Genomic DNA, 17,554 nt, shown 5'->3' on the forward strand with positions numbered 1-17,554 from the left:
TCAAGATAGCCATCTACGGAACATCAAAGACCCTTTTGTAACTTCCAACCCCCACCCTCGTACCCCTATAAAGTGTGGATCAGAATCCCGCTTCGATGTGCATTCTGTAGGGCGCCATTTGCAGTCTGTACCACCCGTTACTCCTGTAATTGGGTCTATAGGACGCGTTATGCTGGTCGTTCACGTTCCTCTCCGTGTATTTTTCTTTTGGACGGATGTCTCTTCTTCTGGATCAGGTGAATATTACCCACTTCAACAACCCTTGCATTCCTCTATCTGTAACCTTTATTTTTCTTAGACTCTTGTTTGTTTGTACAACATATGTTTGTGCGTATACATCCTCTTGATATATATATCCTAAGTAAATGCTATAAAAGATACAAACGTGCGATCTATTCTTGGCTGAAAACCTGAACTCTGTATTATTGAAAGCAAAGATCTTCGCTCCTAATTCACTCTACCAAGTCTCTTAGCTAATTTCCCCATCAAAATAAGAGACTTAAAGCACTGCCTGTAACACTACCACTTCACTCAGCCAGACATAACTCCCTACTCTCTAACTCCCAAGCTGCCAACTCCCAACTGGTGTTTTCCTACTGTCTTTCCCTAACATTCTATCAGCTACCATTGGTCAGAGGCAGAACCTAAGCAGGTCCTCACACTCTCAAAGCAGACAGAACCAATAAGCTCATAGAACCAATATAGAACCAGGGACCCCTGGTAGAAGCATGACGCAATATAGCAAGTCTAACAAAACAAATGTACAACCTGAGATTCCAATCCCAATGTCAAACTGGAGAATCATCCAAGCAAAACCAAGTAGGAGTGGCACTGCAAGGCCAATATATGTGAAATTAGAGAATCTGAGCCACAAACCTCACACAAAGAATACAATCTTGTAAGAAAAAAGGAAAGAGAACAGTTTCAAAGAACAGAATCAAAAGCCAAACCAATGTGGTAACCAAGCCTCAGGAAGACACAGACACACAGAACAAATAAAGAAAAAATGGTTCTGACAGCCCAAAAATGCTGGCTTCCAATATTCCTGGTTACTGCTGAATATTTCTGTGATTTTCAGGACCTATATCCTGGTATCCAGGAACATCTCAAATACCAACCAGAGACCTGAATAGATCTGAAAAAAATACTGATAAAGTACTTTTCATATATATATTCAGGCTGGCTACACTGGAAAGCACATTTCTAAAGGATGTCTGCCAAACAGATATTTGGCTGGGCCACCTTTCCCCCTTTCTCCTTCCCTGCTCCTGTTGCTTCTGGGTGGTGGTGGGGATTGGGAGACAGATGCTAATATAGTCCTGAATTTTTGAAACCTCAAAAAACCCTGGGGGAAAAAATCCTGGAATGGTAAAGAGAGTCTCAAATATTTGGAATAACAAAAGGCACTCCTGCTCTAAAACCTGAATTAATACAATTGAATACAAGTGCACACCCCTAGTTGGGAGGGAAAAGGTACCTGAATCTTGGTGGAAAGAAGGAAAGAAAGCAGATTGTCATGTCGGTGAAAGTGGTAAGGCATCTTTTGCATCATGAAAGGGATCTTAGCTAAAATACAATTACTGGTACTCCCAGTCTGACCTAGATTGAAGTCTACTAGCAGTTCCAGTTTGAGAGGTAGATCAGCTGAGGCCAGGTCAAATATGCAGACAATTATCTCATATAATTGCGGTAATTGTTACAGGTAAGCTTGCAATCTTGGGGTTTTTAAAATCTCTTTATAACCTCAGTTGATCATGTGAATAAATCATGAGGGGGGCATGGAATGTTCACAAGCTGTCAAATCTTTTCATGCATGTTCCTCTCTCAACTTTGATTCAGGCTGAAAAGTCTGAAGATAACATGGTTCACTGCAGTGGAGAACTTCTGGTGCGTGCAAAACTGGTTTTACCATCTCTGTGTAACAACTCTAAATATGAAGATCAGATGAAAGAAAATATAAAACATTGTATGTATTTATTTTACTGTTAATATTCTGAGTCAGTCTTTTTAAAACCTTTAAAAAGCAAAAAATCGGTATCTGTTCAAAGCCTCATACACTCTTGATGCTTCCATTGGGAAAAAGTACGCAGTACAATAGAATTGCAAAGCATGTAAGCTAATAATAGATTTAAGAACATAAGAGAAGCCATGTTGGATCAGGCCAATGCCCCATCCAGTCCAACACTCTGTGTCACACTGTGGCAAAAAAATTTATATATATATATATATATATACACACACATACACACACACACATATATATATACACTGTGGCTAATAGCGACTGATGGACCTCTGCTCCATATTTTTATCTAACCCCCTCTTGAAGCTGTCTATGCTTGTAGCCGCCACCACCTCCTGTGGCAGTGAATTCCACATGTTAATTTCTAGTCCTGTCTCTTCTCTGAAACTCTGAAAGTTTCATTCCACATTTGGTTTTGAGCTCTAATCATCTTTATAGAAGTGGCAACAACAGTTTGGCATATTTGAACTTTCCAGATTCTCACAGCTTTGTAAAAAATGGGATGGAATTAACATAGACCTCTTCCATAACTTTTATTACTGTTATTTGGATATGTTCTTAGCACTATTAGTGATCAAAGTTCCCAGAAGAGGGCTAACTGCCATTAGGCTGAATAAGGGGCCACTCACCTCATTTTCTCTGAAGTAAAAGGAAAACTACAGAGTGACTATGTGTGCAGTGTCCATCTGGATGGTGACCCACAACTGCTATACAAATGAGGGTAGAGTGCACTGCCTTCAAAATAATTATGCTAAGCTCTGCGTGCCTCCATTCCTGCCTCTTGAAAGACCTTTTCCCACTTTTTTTTTTTTTTTAGCTGGTCTGTGGCACTACAGCATGGTGGAACTACTCAAGAAACCATTCCTGCAGGCTGTGCATACCTAATGCAATAGGTATGGGGTGGCAGTAGAGCAAATGGTGTGAGAACACGACACTGTTCCTCTGCCACTTGCTACTGCTGTGGTGGTAGTGGTAGGGTGTTTTCACATCTTAGGGTGGTTGCAACCTATGTATGAGCTTTTGGTTTTCTGCTTGTGCCACAAATCAGTTCACCTCTAGAAGCTATCACAGCAATTTTTGTTATTTTTACATGAATCCATTGTCTGGAGACACATATACAACTAATGACTACTGCGATTTTTGAAAAGTCACTTCAGGAAGAGCATCTGAAAATTTTACCCTAAATGTTTTCTAGCCTTTATCTTTTCAGTTTAAGCAATGTTTCTTCTTGCAGCAATGGAAGACAAAACATATCCTTATTACCAGCTCCATGTTATAGTACTTGAAGCCAAAAATTTGCCAGTGATAAGACCTGATGGCCTACTGAATTCATTTGTTAAAAGGTATGGTTGACAGTGTTTATATCAGACTTACTACAGTATGTGAGGGTTTTTTAATTTAGAAGATACCTAAGGTTGCCAGCTCTGTGTTGGGCAATATCTGGAGATTTTGGGGGTGGAGCCTGAGGAGGGCACGGCTTGGGAAGGAGATGTATAAAGCCATAGAATCCACCTCCCAAAACAGTGATTTTCTCCAGGTGAACTGGGCTAACTGCCATTAGGCTGTCACCTGGAGATCAGTTGTAATCCCAAAAGATCTCCAATCACCACCTGGTGTTTGGCAATCCTACCCTTGGTTGAGCCACTAGAAGCTGTGATGGTAGACTTCATTTGTTCTTTAGTTTTATTTTAGCAGAAATTCCCACAATTCAGATCGTGTTGAGAAGACCTCTCCTCCCCAGTAGCAACTCTCAGAGAGTGTCCCTGGAGGAACAAAAAGAACCAACTAAGGATAGTACCCCTTACCCAAGGGAGGCAAGGCAGTTGATCAGGACCAAATGATCAAAGGCCACTGATGGATCCAGAAGGATCAACATGGCTGGCATGCTTTTATCCAGATGTAAATTGAGATCATCAACCAAGTGACCAATGCTATCTCCATCCCAAAGCCAGGCCTGAAGCCCAATTGAAAAGGGTCCAGGGCAGATGACTCATCCAGGAAAACATGGAGCTGCTCTGCTTGCACAATTACCTTCCCCCCAAAAGATGGATTAGACACTAAGCCAGGTTTTTTTTTTTAATCTAAGGAGGGTTTCTTTAGCAAAGGTCTAACAACTGCCTCCTTAAAGGAGCTGAGGAAACAGCCCTGTGAGAGACAAATTTAGCATTTGTCTCAAAAGGGCCACGTACCACTTCATGGCATAATTTTACCAGCCATGAGAGAGAAGGGTCCAAGGAGCAGGTACTTGGCTTCACAGCTGTCAGGATCCTGTCAACATCTGCAAGGGCAAGCAGGCCAAAAAAGTCCAAAAAAGAGCCAGATGGTGCAGATGGAGTCCCTATCCCACTACTGTTATAAAATTCAGCAGCCAACTCCAGACAGACCTTAAGAGACTTTATCTGCAAAAAAAGAAGTCTCAAATGAATCATAGCTAAGAACCAAATCAGTATTAGTTTTAGGGCACACCAAAGGAGTGGCCAATTGTTGAACCAATCTGAATATTCAAGCTGGTTGAGAGCTAGCAGATAAAATGGAGGTATCTGGGAGTATACATGACATGGAAAAAAGGACTACTGTGGTGAGGGAGTATAACAGCACACTGTTTGTCAAGAGGGCTGCTTGGGGTACTCTTCACTAGTGTTGGAAGGACTGGAGTCCTTGTAGTCAGAGCTTTTCCTAGCAACAGTGGTAACTTACGATTGTGCTTGGGATGGGGATTTTTCTGCAGTATTACAATGTTTAATATTGTGTTTAAGCATGCTTTTGAGATAGTACAGGATAGAAATCCAGAAAACAGTTAGAACCAAAAGCTTAAGTAGTTAAACATTAGACTGAATTTTCAGCTAGTTCTCTCTCATACTAATGAGAACACTGTGCTGTATTCAGTGCAGTGCTCTTTACATCAGCTGGGTATTATTTGTATAGGTGATTGCAAGAGGATGGTAAAAAGTAGAAAGATATGTTCTGTAAACTCTTCATGGCTCCTGGACTCAAATTCTGAACTTCTCTCTTGTGCATATGCACACACACAAGTAATTTCCTAATGGTTGCTACTGGGGTGTGGAGTTTACCTCTTTTGGGGAACATTGTACTATATTCCAAAGCGTTGTCTTCCCAAAAGCTGCATGATACACTGTACCCAGATCCATACATGTGTCCTGCCAAAGATGTAGGGTTTTTTTTTTGAGAGGGGTGTTGCATGCTCAGAACTAAATTACCAGGTATGCAGGAACCTCATTTGACTAAGGATTGTGGTGTATGGGGAAGGGGGCTTAAGTATGGCATAAGTTACACAAACTCTTCCCCAGACAAGGTATGGACTACTGTTTGGTTCAGTTGTGGGAATTTATGCTAAAATAAAACTAAAGAACAAATTAAGTATACATAATGCCTTGCTAAAGGGATTAAGTACAGCTATGTTAGCCTGTCACAGAAAACATGACAACATGGGACCTGAATGAGTGATCAATTTGTGGGATGCATGGGCTGGAGCCTGGTGCCTTTGTATGTAAAAGCTCCTGCCACAATAAAATATACCTGTGCTCAGTGCCACAGTGCTTTCATTCTGTCAGACACGGGCACAATTCAGCCTATATCAAACACTTTTCAATCCTGTTGCTTTCAGTGGGAGAGAGGTACTTGGGTGCTCAATGCTCCTGTTGAAATCAAACAGACTTTCAGAGTCTCTAACAGCTTGTGCCTGAACTTTCTTCTGTTCTGAAACTCACTGCATGCTTTCTAAATCTCTTTTTGGAAGCTGCCTTCGCATCCTGGGGCAACATGACATGAAACAAAGGACTCCTGTGCTGAAGAAACAAGCCCATCCACAATGGAAACATTTGTTTGTCTTTAATGGGGTTACCACATCTCAGCTGCAGCAGTCTTGCCTGGACTTAACTGTCTGGGATCAAACACCTTTTGGCTTACGTGATCAGTTTTTGGGAGGTGCAAGGCTTGGAACAAGTAAGTTACTGTAAAAAAGCAAAACAACCCAAAGAAGTCTCAGGTGTCAAGAAACAGATATATGGAATACAACATAAATCACAGTAATGCCATGACATTGCACCTGCAATAGCACAGTGAGAGCATGGGTTACTAGTCAGGAAAACTCTTGTTCAAACATCTCAGCCACAAATTCACACGTTCGCAGCTTCTATGCCCTCCCGTGCCAGTATTAAGGATTATTTGAGATATGAATGTGAAATGCTTTAGGAGAAAGTACTAAACATATGAGGGGGCCCACAAGGAAAAGAAGTTCAATTTTCTATCTTGCTGCCTTTTGTGGCTCTGGCTTGCCTCTGTCCAGCACTGGGCTGACTTCCCCTCCCCCTTGCTGCCTCCTCCTGGTGCTATTGCAGCTCGGAATGCCACCTGAACTCTAGTGATTTGGGGAGGGGCTTGATAGTCACATCACCATCAATATCAGGGGCCCTATCCCCAAGATTAGCTTGAGTTCCCCATGTGTACAGAACTCTAAAATTATAGCTGTGACTGGAGCCCTTTTGGCAGCTTACATATCCATGTAGAGCCTACTCATTGGCTTAGCCAGGAGTTAGCATTAAATTATTTATTTTACAGAGTTGGTTACCCATATCTTAATTCTGCACTTTGAACTATCCAAATAAATAACCAGCATGTACATATTAGTTGAGAGTATTCAAAGTGATGCTCATATGCTATCTTGTTGTAACCCTTACAACGACCCTGTAGGGTAGACAGCACTATTAATTTCTGTGTAATAGATGGAGACTGCAGTCCATATAGCCAGTTTGTGCAATGTTGGTTGAATTAAAATAAAGCAAATTTGTGACATGTTGGTTGGATTAAATTAAAGCAAATGGTGTAGAGTACCTAAGACTGCAGTCTGTTATACTGAAAAATCTCCATTAACAGGGCTTTTTTTTTAAAAAAAAATCAGGCGTGCACAGGAACACAGTTCTGGCTGTTTGGCACCAGGGGCTGTGGCCTAACATGCAAATGAGTTTCTGCTGTGCTTTTTCTACAAAAAAGCCGTCCATTAATGCTTCTAAAGGCATATGTAGATTTCTTTTCATTAGATCTACAGCCTTGAAGATTTATGCAAAACGGGCGCATATTAGTTCTAAGATTCTCGAACTATCCCATAGGTCTTCAAGTTGCAAGATTTCTCTCCCCTCTCGCATACAAGGAGAGGAAATATGAGTCACTGTTCCTGTTGTTTCCCACCATCGCCACATGAGGGGAAATAATATATGAGCAGGGGCATCCATGGCAATGCTTGGATTCTTTGTCAATCATACTTTTGTGTGATATTACATGTTTCCCTCTGAAAAGGGGTGGGGTAGGCTGGGATAGGAGAGAAAGTGTACAATACACTTCATGGGAATCAGCTCTCTGATCTTTGGCTACCTCCCCAAGGCTCCATTCTGTATGAGAGATTTTGAAATGGATGGATGTGGAGCACATGGGTCTCCAAACACACCAAGGAGCAAAAGTTTGGGAAAATCTAGCTGGTATCCCAGCCTAGACTACTAACAATGAATGTGGATACTTGGCCTCTGGCTAGGCTACATATTCTAGGAGAGTCAAAAGAGAACTTCAGCTCTCTCCTGACAGCTGCCTGCATTGCCTTTCAAGGCCAGCGACAGAGAACCATTGCCCTAGTTGTTGCAGGCTGAATTAACCTATTGCATTTCTCATTGTTCCCTGGATTTCCCTGTACTACTAATTTCTCCTTTGGCAAACAAAGTGATAAAAGTGAAACCGTCACATCTTTAGCAATGTTAATTGGAGCTGCTCTTTGCCTGCTTTGTCCCGTTAGGCTTTCCCTGCAGCAAACTATTCTTTTTTTCCAGTGCCAAAGACTCATGCAATTAAGGCAGACATAGAGGCTTTACAGAGGCTGCAGTTAAATATTTTGAAGCTAGATCAATGGCTAAAGGAGGCCATTTAGTAGATGCTCCATGAACAAAGGCTGAGACAGTTTACATGCAGTCAATAAGTTTATTGGATGGTGGTAGCTACCCATTGACTGTGAAGATTTGCAGTGCAAGACTGATTCTTAAAAGCATGCTCAGGGCAGATAGTGTTTGAAGGAGGGCCTAGCATGCAGAGGTAACTGCTAGCCCAGGAAGCACATTAAACTATGCAGAATCTCAGATTCAAAACCTTTTCCTGGATTTCAGTATTAAAAATGTAATTGTACAATGTTTGTTCCACGTTAGGCACAGGTATTGGCTGATTAGTTAGAACTTTGTGATAAGAAAGATAACTGTTATATGTGATACAGGCATCAGCTAGGTTCAAATGTATTAGGACAGTTTTCATGGGAAACTAATAAAACATTTACAGCCAACACACTTAGTTCTATTGGGCAGTGAAAGTTGTTTGCAAAGTCCTCTTTATAGCTGTTTTATTGCTCAGCTTCTGTACTTCAGGGTTGGCATGTCAGCATGAAAGATAAATATAGAAAGTGATGGGTAAAATAGTTTTAAAAACCTGTTATCTTGATACATGCAGTCCTAAATAAGACAATGTGCACTCCTAATGCTTGTTACTCATTCAGCTGCACCCTGTAAGAAAGCTAAAGGACAAAAGAGTCAAAGTGGGTAATCTTGGTTTGTTTGTTTTTTAATATTTGCAGCATCTCAAACCAGAACCTCAGATGCAACCTCTCAAGCATGTCTTCCATGGCAAAAAGTACTCAGCAGCCCAAATGAATGGACAGATATAATACTTACCCTACAGTCTAGTGCTCATGCGTTTAACTTCTGAATCATTTTCAGACTGTCTCCTCCAGCTGCGGTAGACAGAAAGCTATTTTTGTAGCATCAATCCTTGTGTAACTGTGCTGAGGGTTAAGGGCTCAGGGGTGATCTTGGATGCTTCAATTTCTATGGAGGCCCAGGTCTTCTCTATTGCCAGATCTGCCTTTTTATCATCTTTGGTAGGCCAGGCAGTTGGTTCTGTACCTCTCTGCTCATGACATGGCTACAGTGATGCATGCAATGGCCACTTCCAGATTAGATTACTGTAATTTGGTCTATGCAGACTTACTCTTGAACCTGACCTGGAAACTCCAGCTGGTGCAAAACACAGCAGTTCATGTGCTGACGGTGACACCTATGCAGGCACATATTCAGCTGATGTTCTGCCAGTTGCACTGGCTACCAGTAGAGTACTGGATCCACTTCAAGGTGCTGGTATTAATCTTCTAAATCTGAGCGGTTTGGGACTAGCGTATTGTAGAGGTTGTCTCTCCCTGTATACCCCCCCCCCCCCCCGAGAGCCTAGCACTTTGCTTATCATCATCATATATCTTTATTGGCATAACAATAGTCACAGAATAGACAATAACCCAAGCAATAAATACAGAATCCATCAAATATAAGTTTTCATACAGGAACTCTACTGGTTGTCCCTGGCCCATGTAGCCACAACCAGGGCCAGCGTTTTCTCTGTCCTGGCCCCCACCTGGTGGGATGGGCTCCCATATGAGATCAGGGCCTTGCAGAACTTACTGCAGTTCTGCAGGGCTTGCAAAACAGAGCTGTTCCACCAGGCTTTTGGTTGAGGCAGTGGATGCCCAGCTAGTTGGCCTCCCTGTACAGAAGCTGCCTTGACCATCTGTATATATGAAGTCTTGATGTGATATAAGCTAGAATGACACCCTGTTATCATTTGCAAAGTTCATGGGGAAATTTGAAATTAAGACTATGCTATTTACTTTACCATCTTTTTATTGTTGTTTTATCTTTCTTAATAACTATATATCTTGACTGAATTTATTGTTATATATTTTGATGTTACTCACCCTAAGCCCATTTGGGAAAGGTGGTATTATATAAATATAATAAATAAAATAACTGGTGTTATCTGTTTGTTATTTGAGCCCAAGAAATAAAAGAATATGGTTATCTAGTTCTTCAAAAAACAGTTCTCCTTCTAAAAGTCTGAAGTTTTAAGTGATGATATGGTGCATCTATATACTAGATGCCCCTGTATAAATTGATGGTGCGGTCTCATTTGGAGTACTGTGTGCAGTTCTGGTCGCCGCACCTCAAAAAGGATATTATAGCTTTAGAGAAGGTGCAGAGAAGGGCAACTAGAATGATTAAAGGGCTGGAGCACTTTCCCTATGAAGAAAGGTTGAAACGCTTGGGACTCTTTAGCTTGGAGAAACGTCGACTGCGGGGTGACATGATAGAGGTTTACAAGATGGAATGGAGGTTTTCTCCATGGAATGGAGAAAGGTTTTCTCCATGGAATGGAGAAAGTAGAGAAAGAAGTACTTTTCTCCCTTTCTCACAATACAAGAACTCGTGGGCATTCGATGAAATTGCTGAGCAGACAGGTTAAAACGGATAAAAGGAAGTACTTCTTCACCCAAAGGGTGATTAACATGTGGAATTCACTGCCACAGGAGGTGGTGGCGGCCACAAGTATAGCCACCTTCAAGAGGGGTTTAGATAAAAATATGGAGCACAGGTCCATCAGTGGCTATTAGCCACAGTGTATGTGTGTATATAACATTTTTGCCACTGTGTGACACAGAGTGTTGGACTTGATGGGCCGTTGGCCTGATCCAACATGGCTTCTCTTATGTTCTTATGTTCTTAGAAGTGGTTAACAGAATATCCATTACAAATCACTAAATTTCTTACGACAACTGATTGGGTAACTTTGTCAATTTTGGTAGAAAGATTTCCTACTTCTGTTAAGAGAATAGTGCTAGCTTGGGAATTCAGAGAGGATGTTCTTAACACAAATATTGTCATTTGATGTTCTACTAGAAAACACATTGCCTTCCTGAATTAAACCTAGTAGAGGACAAAACTGTGCAAATGGGTCAATCTCATCTCAAGCCTGGTATGCAAATATGACAGGCAACTGTAGTCCAGACCATTATTTTATTCCAGTTGCTTGCTCCTTTCTTTAATACTACACTTTTCCTTTGTATTTCTATAGTATTTGCAGCGTTTTTATTGATCAACCTGGAATTCAGATAAGACACAGTACTGCTATTCATTTATATAAGCGTGAATCTTAAATTTGTAAAACAATGTACCGACATTTACAAATGTTTCATCTAAGTTTAGCCAAACATTCTGGCACGTTAACAGCATACCTGTACCTACCCATTAACTTTTGGAAAGTCGATCTTTTGAGTTCACCAGTTTCTTTGACAGGTGCCAGTAAAGGGCTTTAAGAACTGCCCTTCCTTACTAAAGATTGTTCTTGATCAGCCACTCTACTCATTCTCCCTTTAAGATGGTAAGATGGATTTTGTCATTTACTATTTCCCCTCTCCTAAATATTGTCATTATTTATAATGACCGTTTTTGCACACAGCTAACCTCGCAGTCACAATCCTGTTCCCACCGCAGTGTCCGGTCGGATTTAGTACCATCTGCGCCGGAGTTACAGGAAGTGCTGCGGCTTTTGCGTAGCAAACGTAAACCGCTAAAACCCAGTTTTCGTTTGCTATGGTGGGAAATCCGACCGGACGCTGCGGAGGGAACAGGATTGTGACTGCGAGGTAAGCTGTGTGCAAAAACGGTAAATGTAGTACAATAATCTGAAAAATTCTCTCAGGGTAGGAAGAAACCACAACTTCAAAATCCTGTTGCATTCCAGATTTTTTTATTTGTTGGTGAATTGCAAACAAATCCCATGATATGAAGGTTTAAACTTTAAGGGTACAAAGCATCATAAGGAGTTTTATGTAGAACCAAACTAATACCATACTCTGGTGTTCTAGCAGATTTCCAGAGTTTTAAGAAGGAATTGTTTTGGAGATGAAGACTAATATGGGAAAAGTGGTGGAGAAAATCCATAGAAACACTCTTTAATAGAGAATAAAAAGCTGTCAGAAGTTCCCTTCATGTTTGGAGTCTCAAATGATACCATTTTTTAAAAAAATCAAAAATTGTTAGAAAAAATAGGTACAGTGAAATTGCATATACTGAATCATAGGCATGTATCACAATTTTCTTTAAAGTAAAAAAATCACCTTTACAAATGTGTTCTAGATAGTAATCAGTTTCCTACACTCCTTTGCAGTAAAGAATAATTATTTCTAACATGTTATTCTTTTAATATTAAATCTGAAAGAGGTAACAAAATATACAAAGCAAAAACTTTTATCCTCTCTTTTCAAACTAGAATTATAATTCATATTTGCACTTACATTTTAATATCTATATATAAATACTACACTACAGCTGATTGGTTAAGCTGGAGAACCACATTTCAATCAGGCAGAAGGCTGACAATATTCCTGACCACTTCTTACACAAGGAGGCAGTCATCCAAGTGTACCAATATAGAAGTGGTCATTGTGGATGTCTCCAGATTAAATGGTGGTAATTTAACTTCTCTCAGACGTACTCATTTCTGCAACTGGGGGGTGGGGATTACATGGCAGCCTTGAAGTATTTTATAGCCCTATATCCTGTGTAGTCAGTCCAATTTTTTGTAATGGTTAACAATAAGAAACATGGCACACCACGCTAACAGTAGATTTATTATTTATTTTTTAGTCTTGATGTATCTGCCATAGTGCAAGTGCCTGTTAAGAGTGTTAACAAGCAGCACACAAATCTTAAACATGGACATCAGAAAGACCTTTTGGCACCAGGATATGGCCAAATGTGAAGTTTCTAAGATTTGACTGATATTCTCTGGCAACAAACCTTATACACTTATTAAAGTTGAAGTTGATGTTTGCTAAATTCAGGTAGCATTTGAGAGAAATAGGATGTGGGGATATTATTTGGTGTGTCTGTTCAGTGACCTTTCAGAAAGAAAAGTCTGTATTCAAGATCTGCATTTCCCAGAGTCTTGCCTTCTTGGTGCTTTTACATAGCTTCAAATTCATCAATTCTCTGTTTGGTATTGCCTTGTCGAATCTGTCTCAGTGTTTTGTACTTGTCACGCCCTTGCCGCATGTTCTCGGTATGGATGATGTCATTTTGGGTTTTCTTGTTCTCATCTCTTGCTTGGGCAAGTTCATCAGTCAGTGTCTACAATAGTAACAGAGTGTTAACAGGATGTACAAATACTTTTGGAGAGAGTCTTCTGCAAATATGTGAACATTAATAGGGCTGAACATGCAAACATGGAATCCTGGGAGTTGGAGCACTCTTAAAACTAGGGATTGTGTTTTCCACTAGCACAGGAAAGTTCAGCTCAAAAATATCTCAAAACCTCTTGTTGTTCTACTCCTAATGAGTCCACTTAGCCTTCACAACAAAGATTGCCAGAGGGAAAAGCTAGATAACCAGTTTAAGTTCACTTTAAATATTCGTGAACTTCTCAAATCTGAGCACTACCTATCACAGCAAAATTAAAGCCAAGAATTAGGCCCCTTAAGAGTAGCCTGTGTAGAAGGAAAGTAAAGTCAAGCAACAGTGAAACCAGAGAATGTGTTTTTTTTTTCTGCGAGTTTGAAATACCCTTCTCTAAGCTTACTCTGACATTTTTGGAGGATTTTTTTTTGGGGGGGGGGGTAAAAAAAATAAAGTATTTATACATGTGGCTTTCTCCTAACTTAGGAAACATTTCTGAATACCTGAAAACATGGATAGTTCAGTGCATCTGTATGGCCAGCTACCCATGATACCCCTGACAGCATGGTTGTTGCTGAGAATACAAACCTTCAGCTGCCTCTGAACACGCTCATTCTTTTCAGCTTCAGTAATACGCTTTTCTTCATTGCGATCATCTAATATGCCTTCACTTGAGAATTCTGCACTGTAGCCAGATGTCTCCATTCCTTCATCTTGAAGATTATCATGGACATGATAGTTCACTGGCTCATACACTGGTGGAGGAGGTGGTGGTGGAGCAGTCATCACTAAGTGTAGCTCCTCTTTTGTTTTTACAAGATCTTCTTGGGCTTCTTTAGCCTGTAAAAGTGGAACCAGGAACCAAATTCCTACAGTGTACTGGGGCATATGAATCTACTTGTGCTCCTAAGTAGGAACACACCAGAAGACAGCAAGATATAAATAGATTGTTTAGCAATAAAAACATGGTATTTGAGTGCATTTTTGTATTCAAGGAAATTGGTTATAATGCTTGAGGCACCAATTATATAAGCATGATTATATTTAGCACAGTTTCAAATATTCAGCTACTTACAAATAACTATGCATGTACATGCTAAGTAAGTATCAGGAAGCAAACAGCAGTCCTGCCCACATTAGTCTAATGTCATCACACCAGACTGCAATATCAGTTGGTTTACAATGACAATGTGTGGCTCCATTCCCCACTGTGGTTATGTGTAGAGCCACAAGAGTAGCAAAAGCTACTGTTCTACAAGACTTTGTGATCCATGGATGCACTTGCAAAGTCCAAAGGCTGCCAAGCCTCTGAATAAGACAGATAGATCTATAACCCTAGACAAACTCAATTCTTACCCTGTGCTGCCATTCTTCCACTTCACTCTCCTTGCGTTTTCTTGCCTCTTCCAGAAGTGCGATCCTTGCTGTGTATTCTGCAAGTTCTGTAGCCTGTTTGACAAGAGGCAGTCTTTTCAGCACTTTTGATTCCCTCCCACCCATTCTTAAGTAAAAAAGTTTAGAAACACAAATTCTGCAGTTCCCTAAGGTTTATGTTCTATTTCCCCATTTAAGCTTTTTCAGGTGATATCTGTTTCCAGTAACTGCACCAGTGGTCAGAACAATAATTTCTTCCTGTCCCCTGATACAGCACTGAGGTATTATCTGTTTCTCAGGTTTATCTCCAAAATCTCTTCAATTCATACCAGCTGCTCCTGGCTCTTCATCTGGTCAGCAGCTTGCCTCTCTAGTTCTTCCTTAGCTTGCAGTGCAGCCAAACGCTCATTCTCCAGACGTTCAGATTCCTCCTGAGCCCTTTTCCTTTCGTCCTCAAGCAGCATTGCTTTTTGGATTTGGTCAGACAGCTCTGCAAGGAAAGAAATCACACACTCACAGGCACAATGAACCTTTGTCATCTTCTTTTGTGGTAAAATACCTGCTTTAAAAATAGTTATGTATAACATAAGAAAGGAAGAAAGGGTTGTCTCAGTACTTTCTGAGCTTTTTCATATGGCAAGCTAAATAGTTGCATCTTTATATTTATATACCGTATTTTTGCCCCATAAGGCAAAAACACAGGGAAGTAGGAAGCATGCTGCCCTCGCCACAGCCGGCGCTCGCAAAGCGCTGCGTTTGCGGAGGGGGCGAGTGCTTCCTACTTGCCTGTGTTCCTGCCTTCAGCTGTGATGTTTAAAGCAAGCACTGGGATCGGAGGGGGGAGGGAGCGATCCCAGCGCTTGCTTTAAACATCACAGCTGAAGGCAGGGACACAGGCAAGTAGGAAGCACGCTGCCCCCTCCGCAGCCGGCGCTTGCAAAGCGCTGGGGCCACGTGGAGCGATCCCAGCGCTTGCCTGAAGAAGATGGAGCCAGGCAGGCAGGCGCGGGGAAGCGCCGGATCGGAGGAAGAGGCAGCAGATCGCCCCCCCCCCCGAAGGTACGTACCTTCGGACTATAAGACGCACACACTTCCCCCCCCACTTTTTTTTGGGGGGGGGGAAGTGCGTCTTATAGTCCGAAAAATACGGTATTTTATCTACACAGTTTTCCCCAAAAAATGCAACACTGTCTCAAAAAAATGCAATAAATAAACCATTCTCAATCCAAAATAAAACTAATATTCAGTTCAGTTTATTATTATTATTACAGTCATTGACCAGAACATTTTAGTCATCTAGAACAACCTTTAAAAACTAATATTAAGCCAAAGGCTCTTCTTATAGTACTTGTTGTTGCTGATTCTAAAGGGTTAGAATGGTACAGCCTTAAGGGAGAACTATGGAATGATACTCCTTTTTGATCTAATCCACAGACAGTGGCTCATCAACATCAGATGTAAAGAAAATATGACAGTACCATTTCAAACTGAACTGCTATCCTGCTAGAGAAACTGAGAACATAGTGAGCTGAGACATAGTGAAAATCTCCTGTCAGTCAAAAAATTCACATAGGATACTGGATTCACATAGGATACTGGATACTGGATTCACACAAAAAATTCACACAGGATACTGGATCTTGCATTGACTTTTCAAATGCAGCTTTCCTGTGTATGATTTCTGAAGCCTTGGTAAAGTTCAGGGGTACATTAATTTGATTAATGAAGTCTGTCTGCTAGGTAGTAGAGTTGATGAAAAACGTAAAAGCTCTTTTGTGATATTGTTTGGCTCACTCATTATTTGTGTAGTATTAGTAGCAGCAATGCAATTTGCATTTACAGAAAAGGCATTATAACCAAGACAAAAATTAAGAAGGTGGTGCTATTAAAATCTTACCACCTGTATTTCATATTTCTATGCTGACATACTTCTAATGGACAAGACAGCCCATGACAAATCAAAGTAGTAATTTTAAAAGAGTTATAAACACATTGCTAGGCTGCATATCAAACACACAGAGTGGAAATGTTATAGTTGAGCCCAAGTTATACCTTTTTCTGCTTTCTGTGTCTTCTGTTCATACTCTTGCAGTCTCACTATTAGCTCTTCTTTCTCCTTTAACATCTGCTCTTTTTCCTTCTCAATAGTCTCTCTCTTCTTTTTTTCATTTTCTAGTTGTTGCCTTTTAGGATTTAACATTAAAAAATCCAAATTACAAGTCTGTCCACTTTAAACCATGGCTGGAGAGGGAATAAAAGAAGGTTCTGGAACAGTAGCAATTTTCAAGTAGTGTGCAGCACTCAACTGTTACTGAGGTAGAAGGATGCTAGATGTGTGGTAGCCAGATATGCCTTTAAATAGGCAATACTGCATGTAGCAACAGTGGCTGCATTTCTAATGATTCAGGAAGCCAGAAACACTTAAACATCCTAAGCTTTACTGTGTAACCCAGAACATGTTACAAAAGATGCAGAAATCTACCAACTCAGCTACACCAGGCTGTAGCTATGATGTCCATTAATCTCGACCTCAGAATACACAGCAATGTAAAGCTACTGAAATAAAACAAGCTACATTGTTCATGGCAAACTGGTGGTGAGTAATATGCAGCAATTTAGTTTGCATATACAGTCCCTAGTTATATACCATAAAAGTGGCAGGATTTCTTACAAGATTCTCTGAAACTTCTGGCTATGGCCATTCTAGGCCAGAAGGTACTATATCTGACAAATCATTATTGTAATCTCATACAATTGCTATGCCACATCTTCATTGCTCTGTGTCACTTTTGTTTTGCCATGCACTCACAACTGATTTATGGTTTTCAAGGCAAGAGACATTCAGAAGTGGTTTGGCATTGCCTGACTCTGCATAGAGGCCCTGAACTTCCTTGATGGCCTCCCATCCAAATACTAAACAGGGCCTGCTTAGCTTCCAAGATGTGACCAAATTGGACTACCTGGGTCAGGGTGTGTCACATATACCAGTAGTGAAACAAACTAAAAGGCATCTGAATTATTCTCACTTATAGTTTTGTTTTTTATGGCGTTCTATTTTAACCAAAAAAACCCTTCCTTTTTCAATGTACATTAGATATATTAGGTCCAG

General features: G+C 40.6%; 2 protein-coding genes across 6 annotated transcripts in view; one reads left to right on the top strand and one right to left on the bottom strand.

The window, feature by feature from the left end:
• Window positions 1–8,844, top strand: part of SYTL3 (synaptotagmin like 3) — a 46,962-nt gene extending 38,118 nt beyond the window's left edge. The window contains exons 14-17 of the mRNA XM_060241509.1: window positions 1,840–1,966; window positions 3,258–3,366; window positions 5,781–5,986; window positions 8,646–8,844. Coding sequence (XP_060097492.1) covers window positions 1,840–1,966; window positions 3,258–3,366; window positions 5,781–5,986; window positions 8,646–8,776 — 573 coding nt within the window. The 3' untranslated portion in view covers window positions 8,777–8,844. The remainder of the gene's footprint in view (window positions 1–1,839; window positions 1,967–3,257; window positions 3,367–5,780; window positions 5,987–8,645) is intronic.
• Window positions 8,845–11,627: 2,783 nt separating this feature from the next.
• EZR (ezrin) overlaps window positions 11,628–17,554 on the bottom strand; it is a 55,770-nt gene continuing 49,843 nt past the window's right edge. For all 5 annotated transcript variants that reach the window (XM_060241584.1, XM_060241547.1, XM_060241565.1 and 2 more), the window contains exons 10-14: window positions 16,498–16,628; window positions 14,775–14,935; window positions 14,428–14,520; window positions 13,660–13,911; window positions 11,628–13,026 (exon numbers count right to left, since the gene is read on the bottom strand). In XM_060241584.1, coding sequence (XP_060097567.1) covers window positions 12,862–13,026; window positions 13,660–13,911; window positions 14,428–14,520; window positions 14,775–14,935; window positions 16,498–16,628 — 802 coding nt within the window. In that variant the 3' untranslated portion in view covers window positions 11,628–12,861. The remainder of the gene's footprint in view (window positions 13,027–13,659; window positions 13,912–14,427; window positions 14,521–14,774; window positions 14,936–16,497; window positions 16,629–17,554) is intronic.

This window comes from Heteronotia binoei, chromosome 1 (assembly GCF_032191835.1).
Source record: "Heteronotia binoei isolate CCM8104 ecotype False Entrance Well chromosome 1, APGP_CSIRO_Hbin_v1, whole genome shotgun sequence".
In the NCBI taxonomy this organism is placed as follows: Eukaryota; Metazoa; Chordata; class Lepidosauria; order Squamata; family Gekkonidae; genus Heteronotia; species Heteronotia binoei.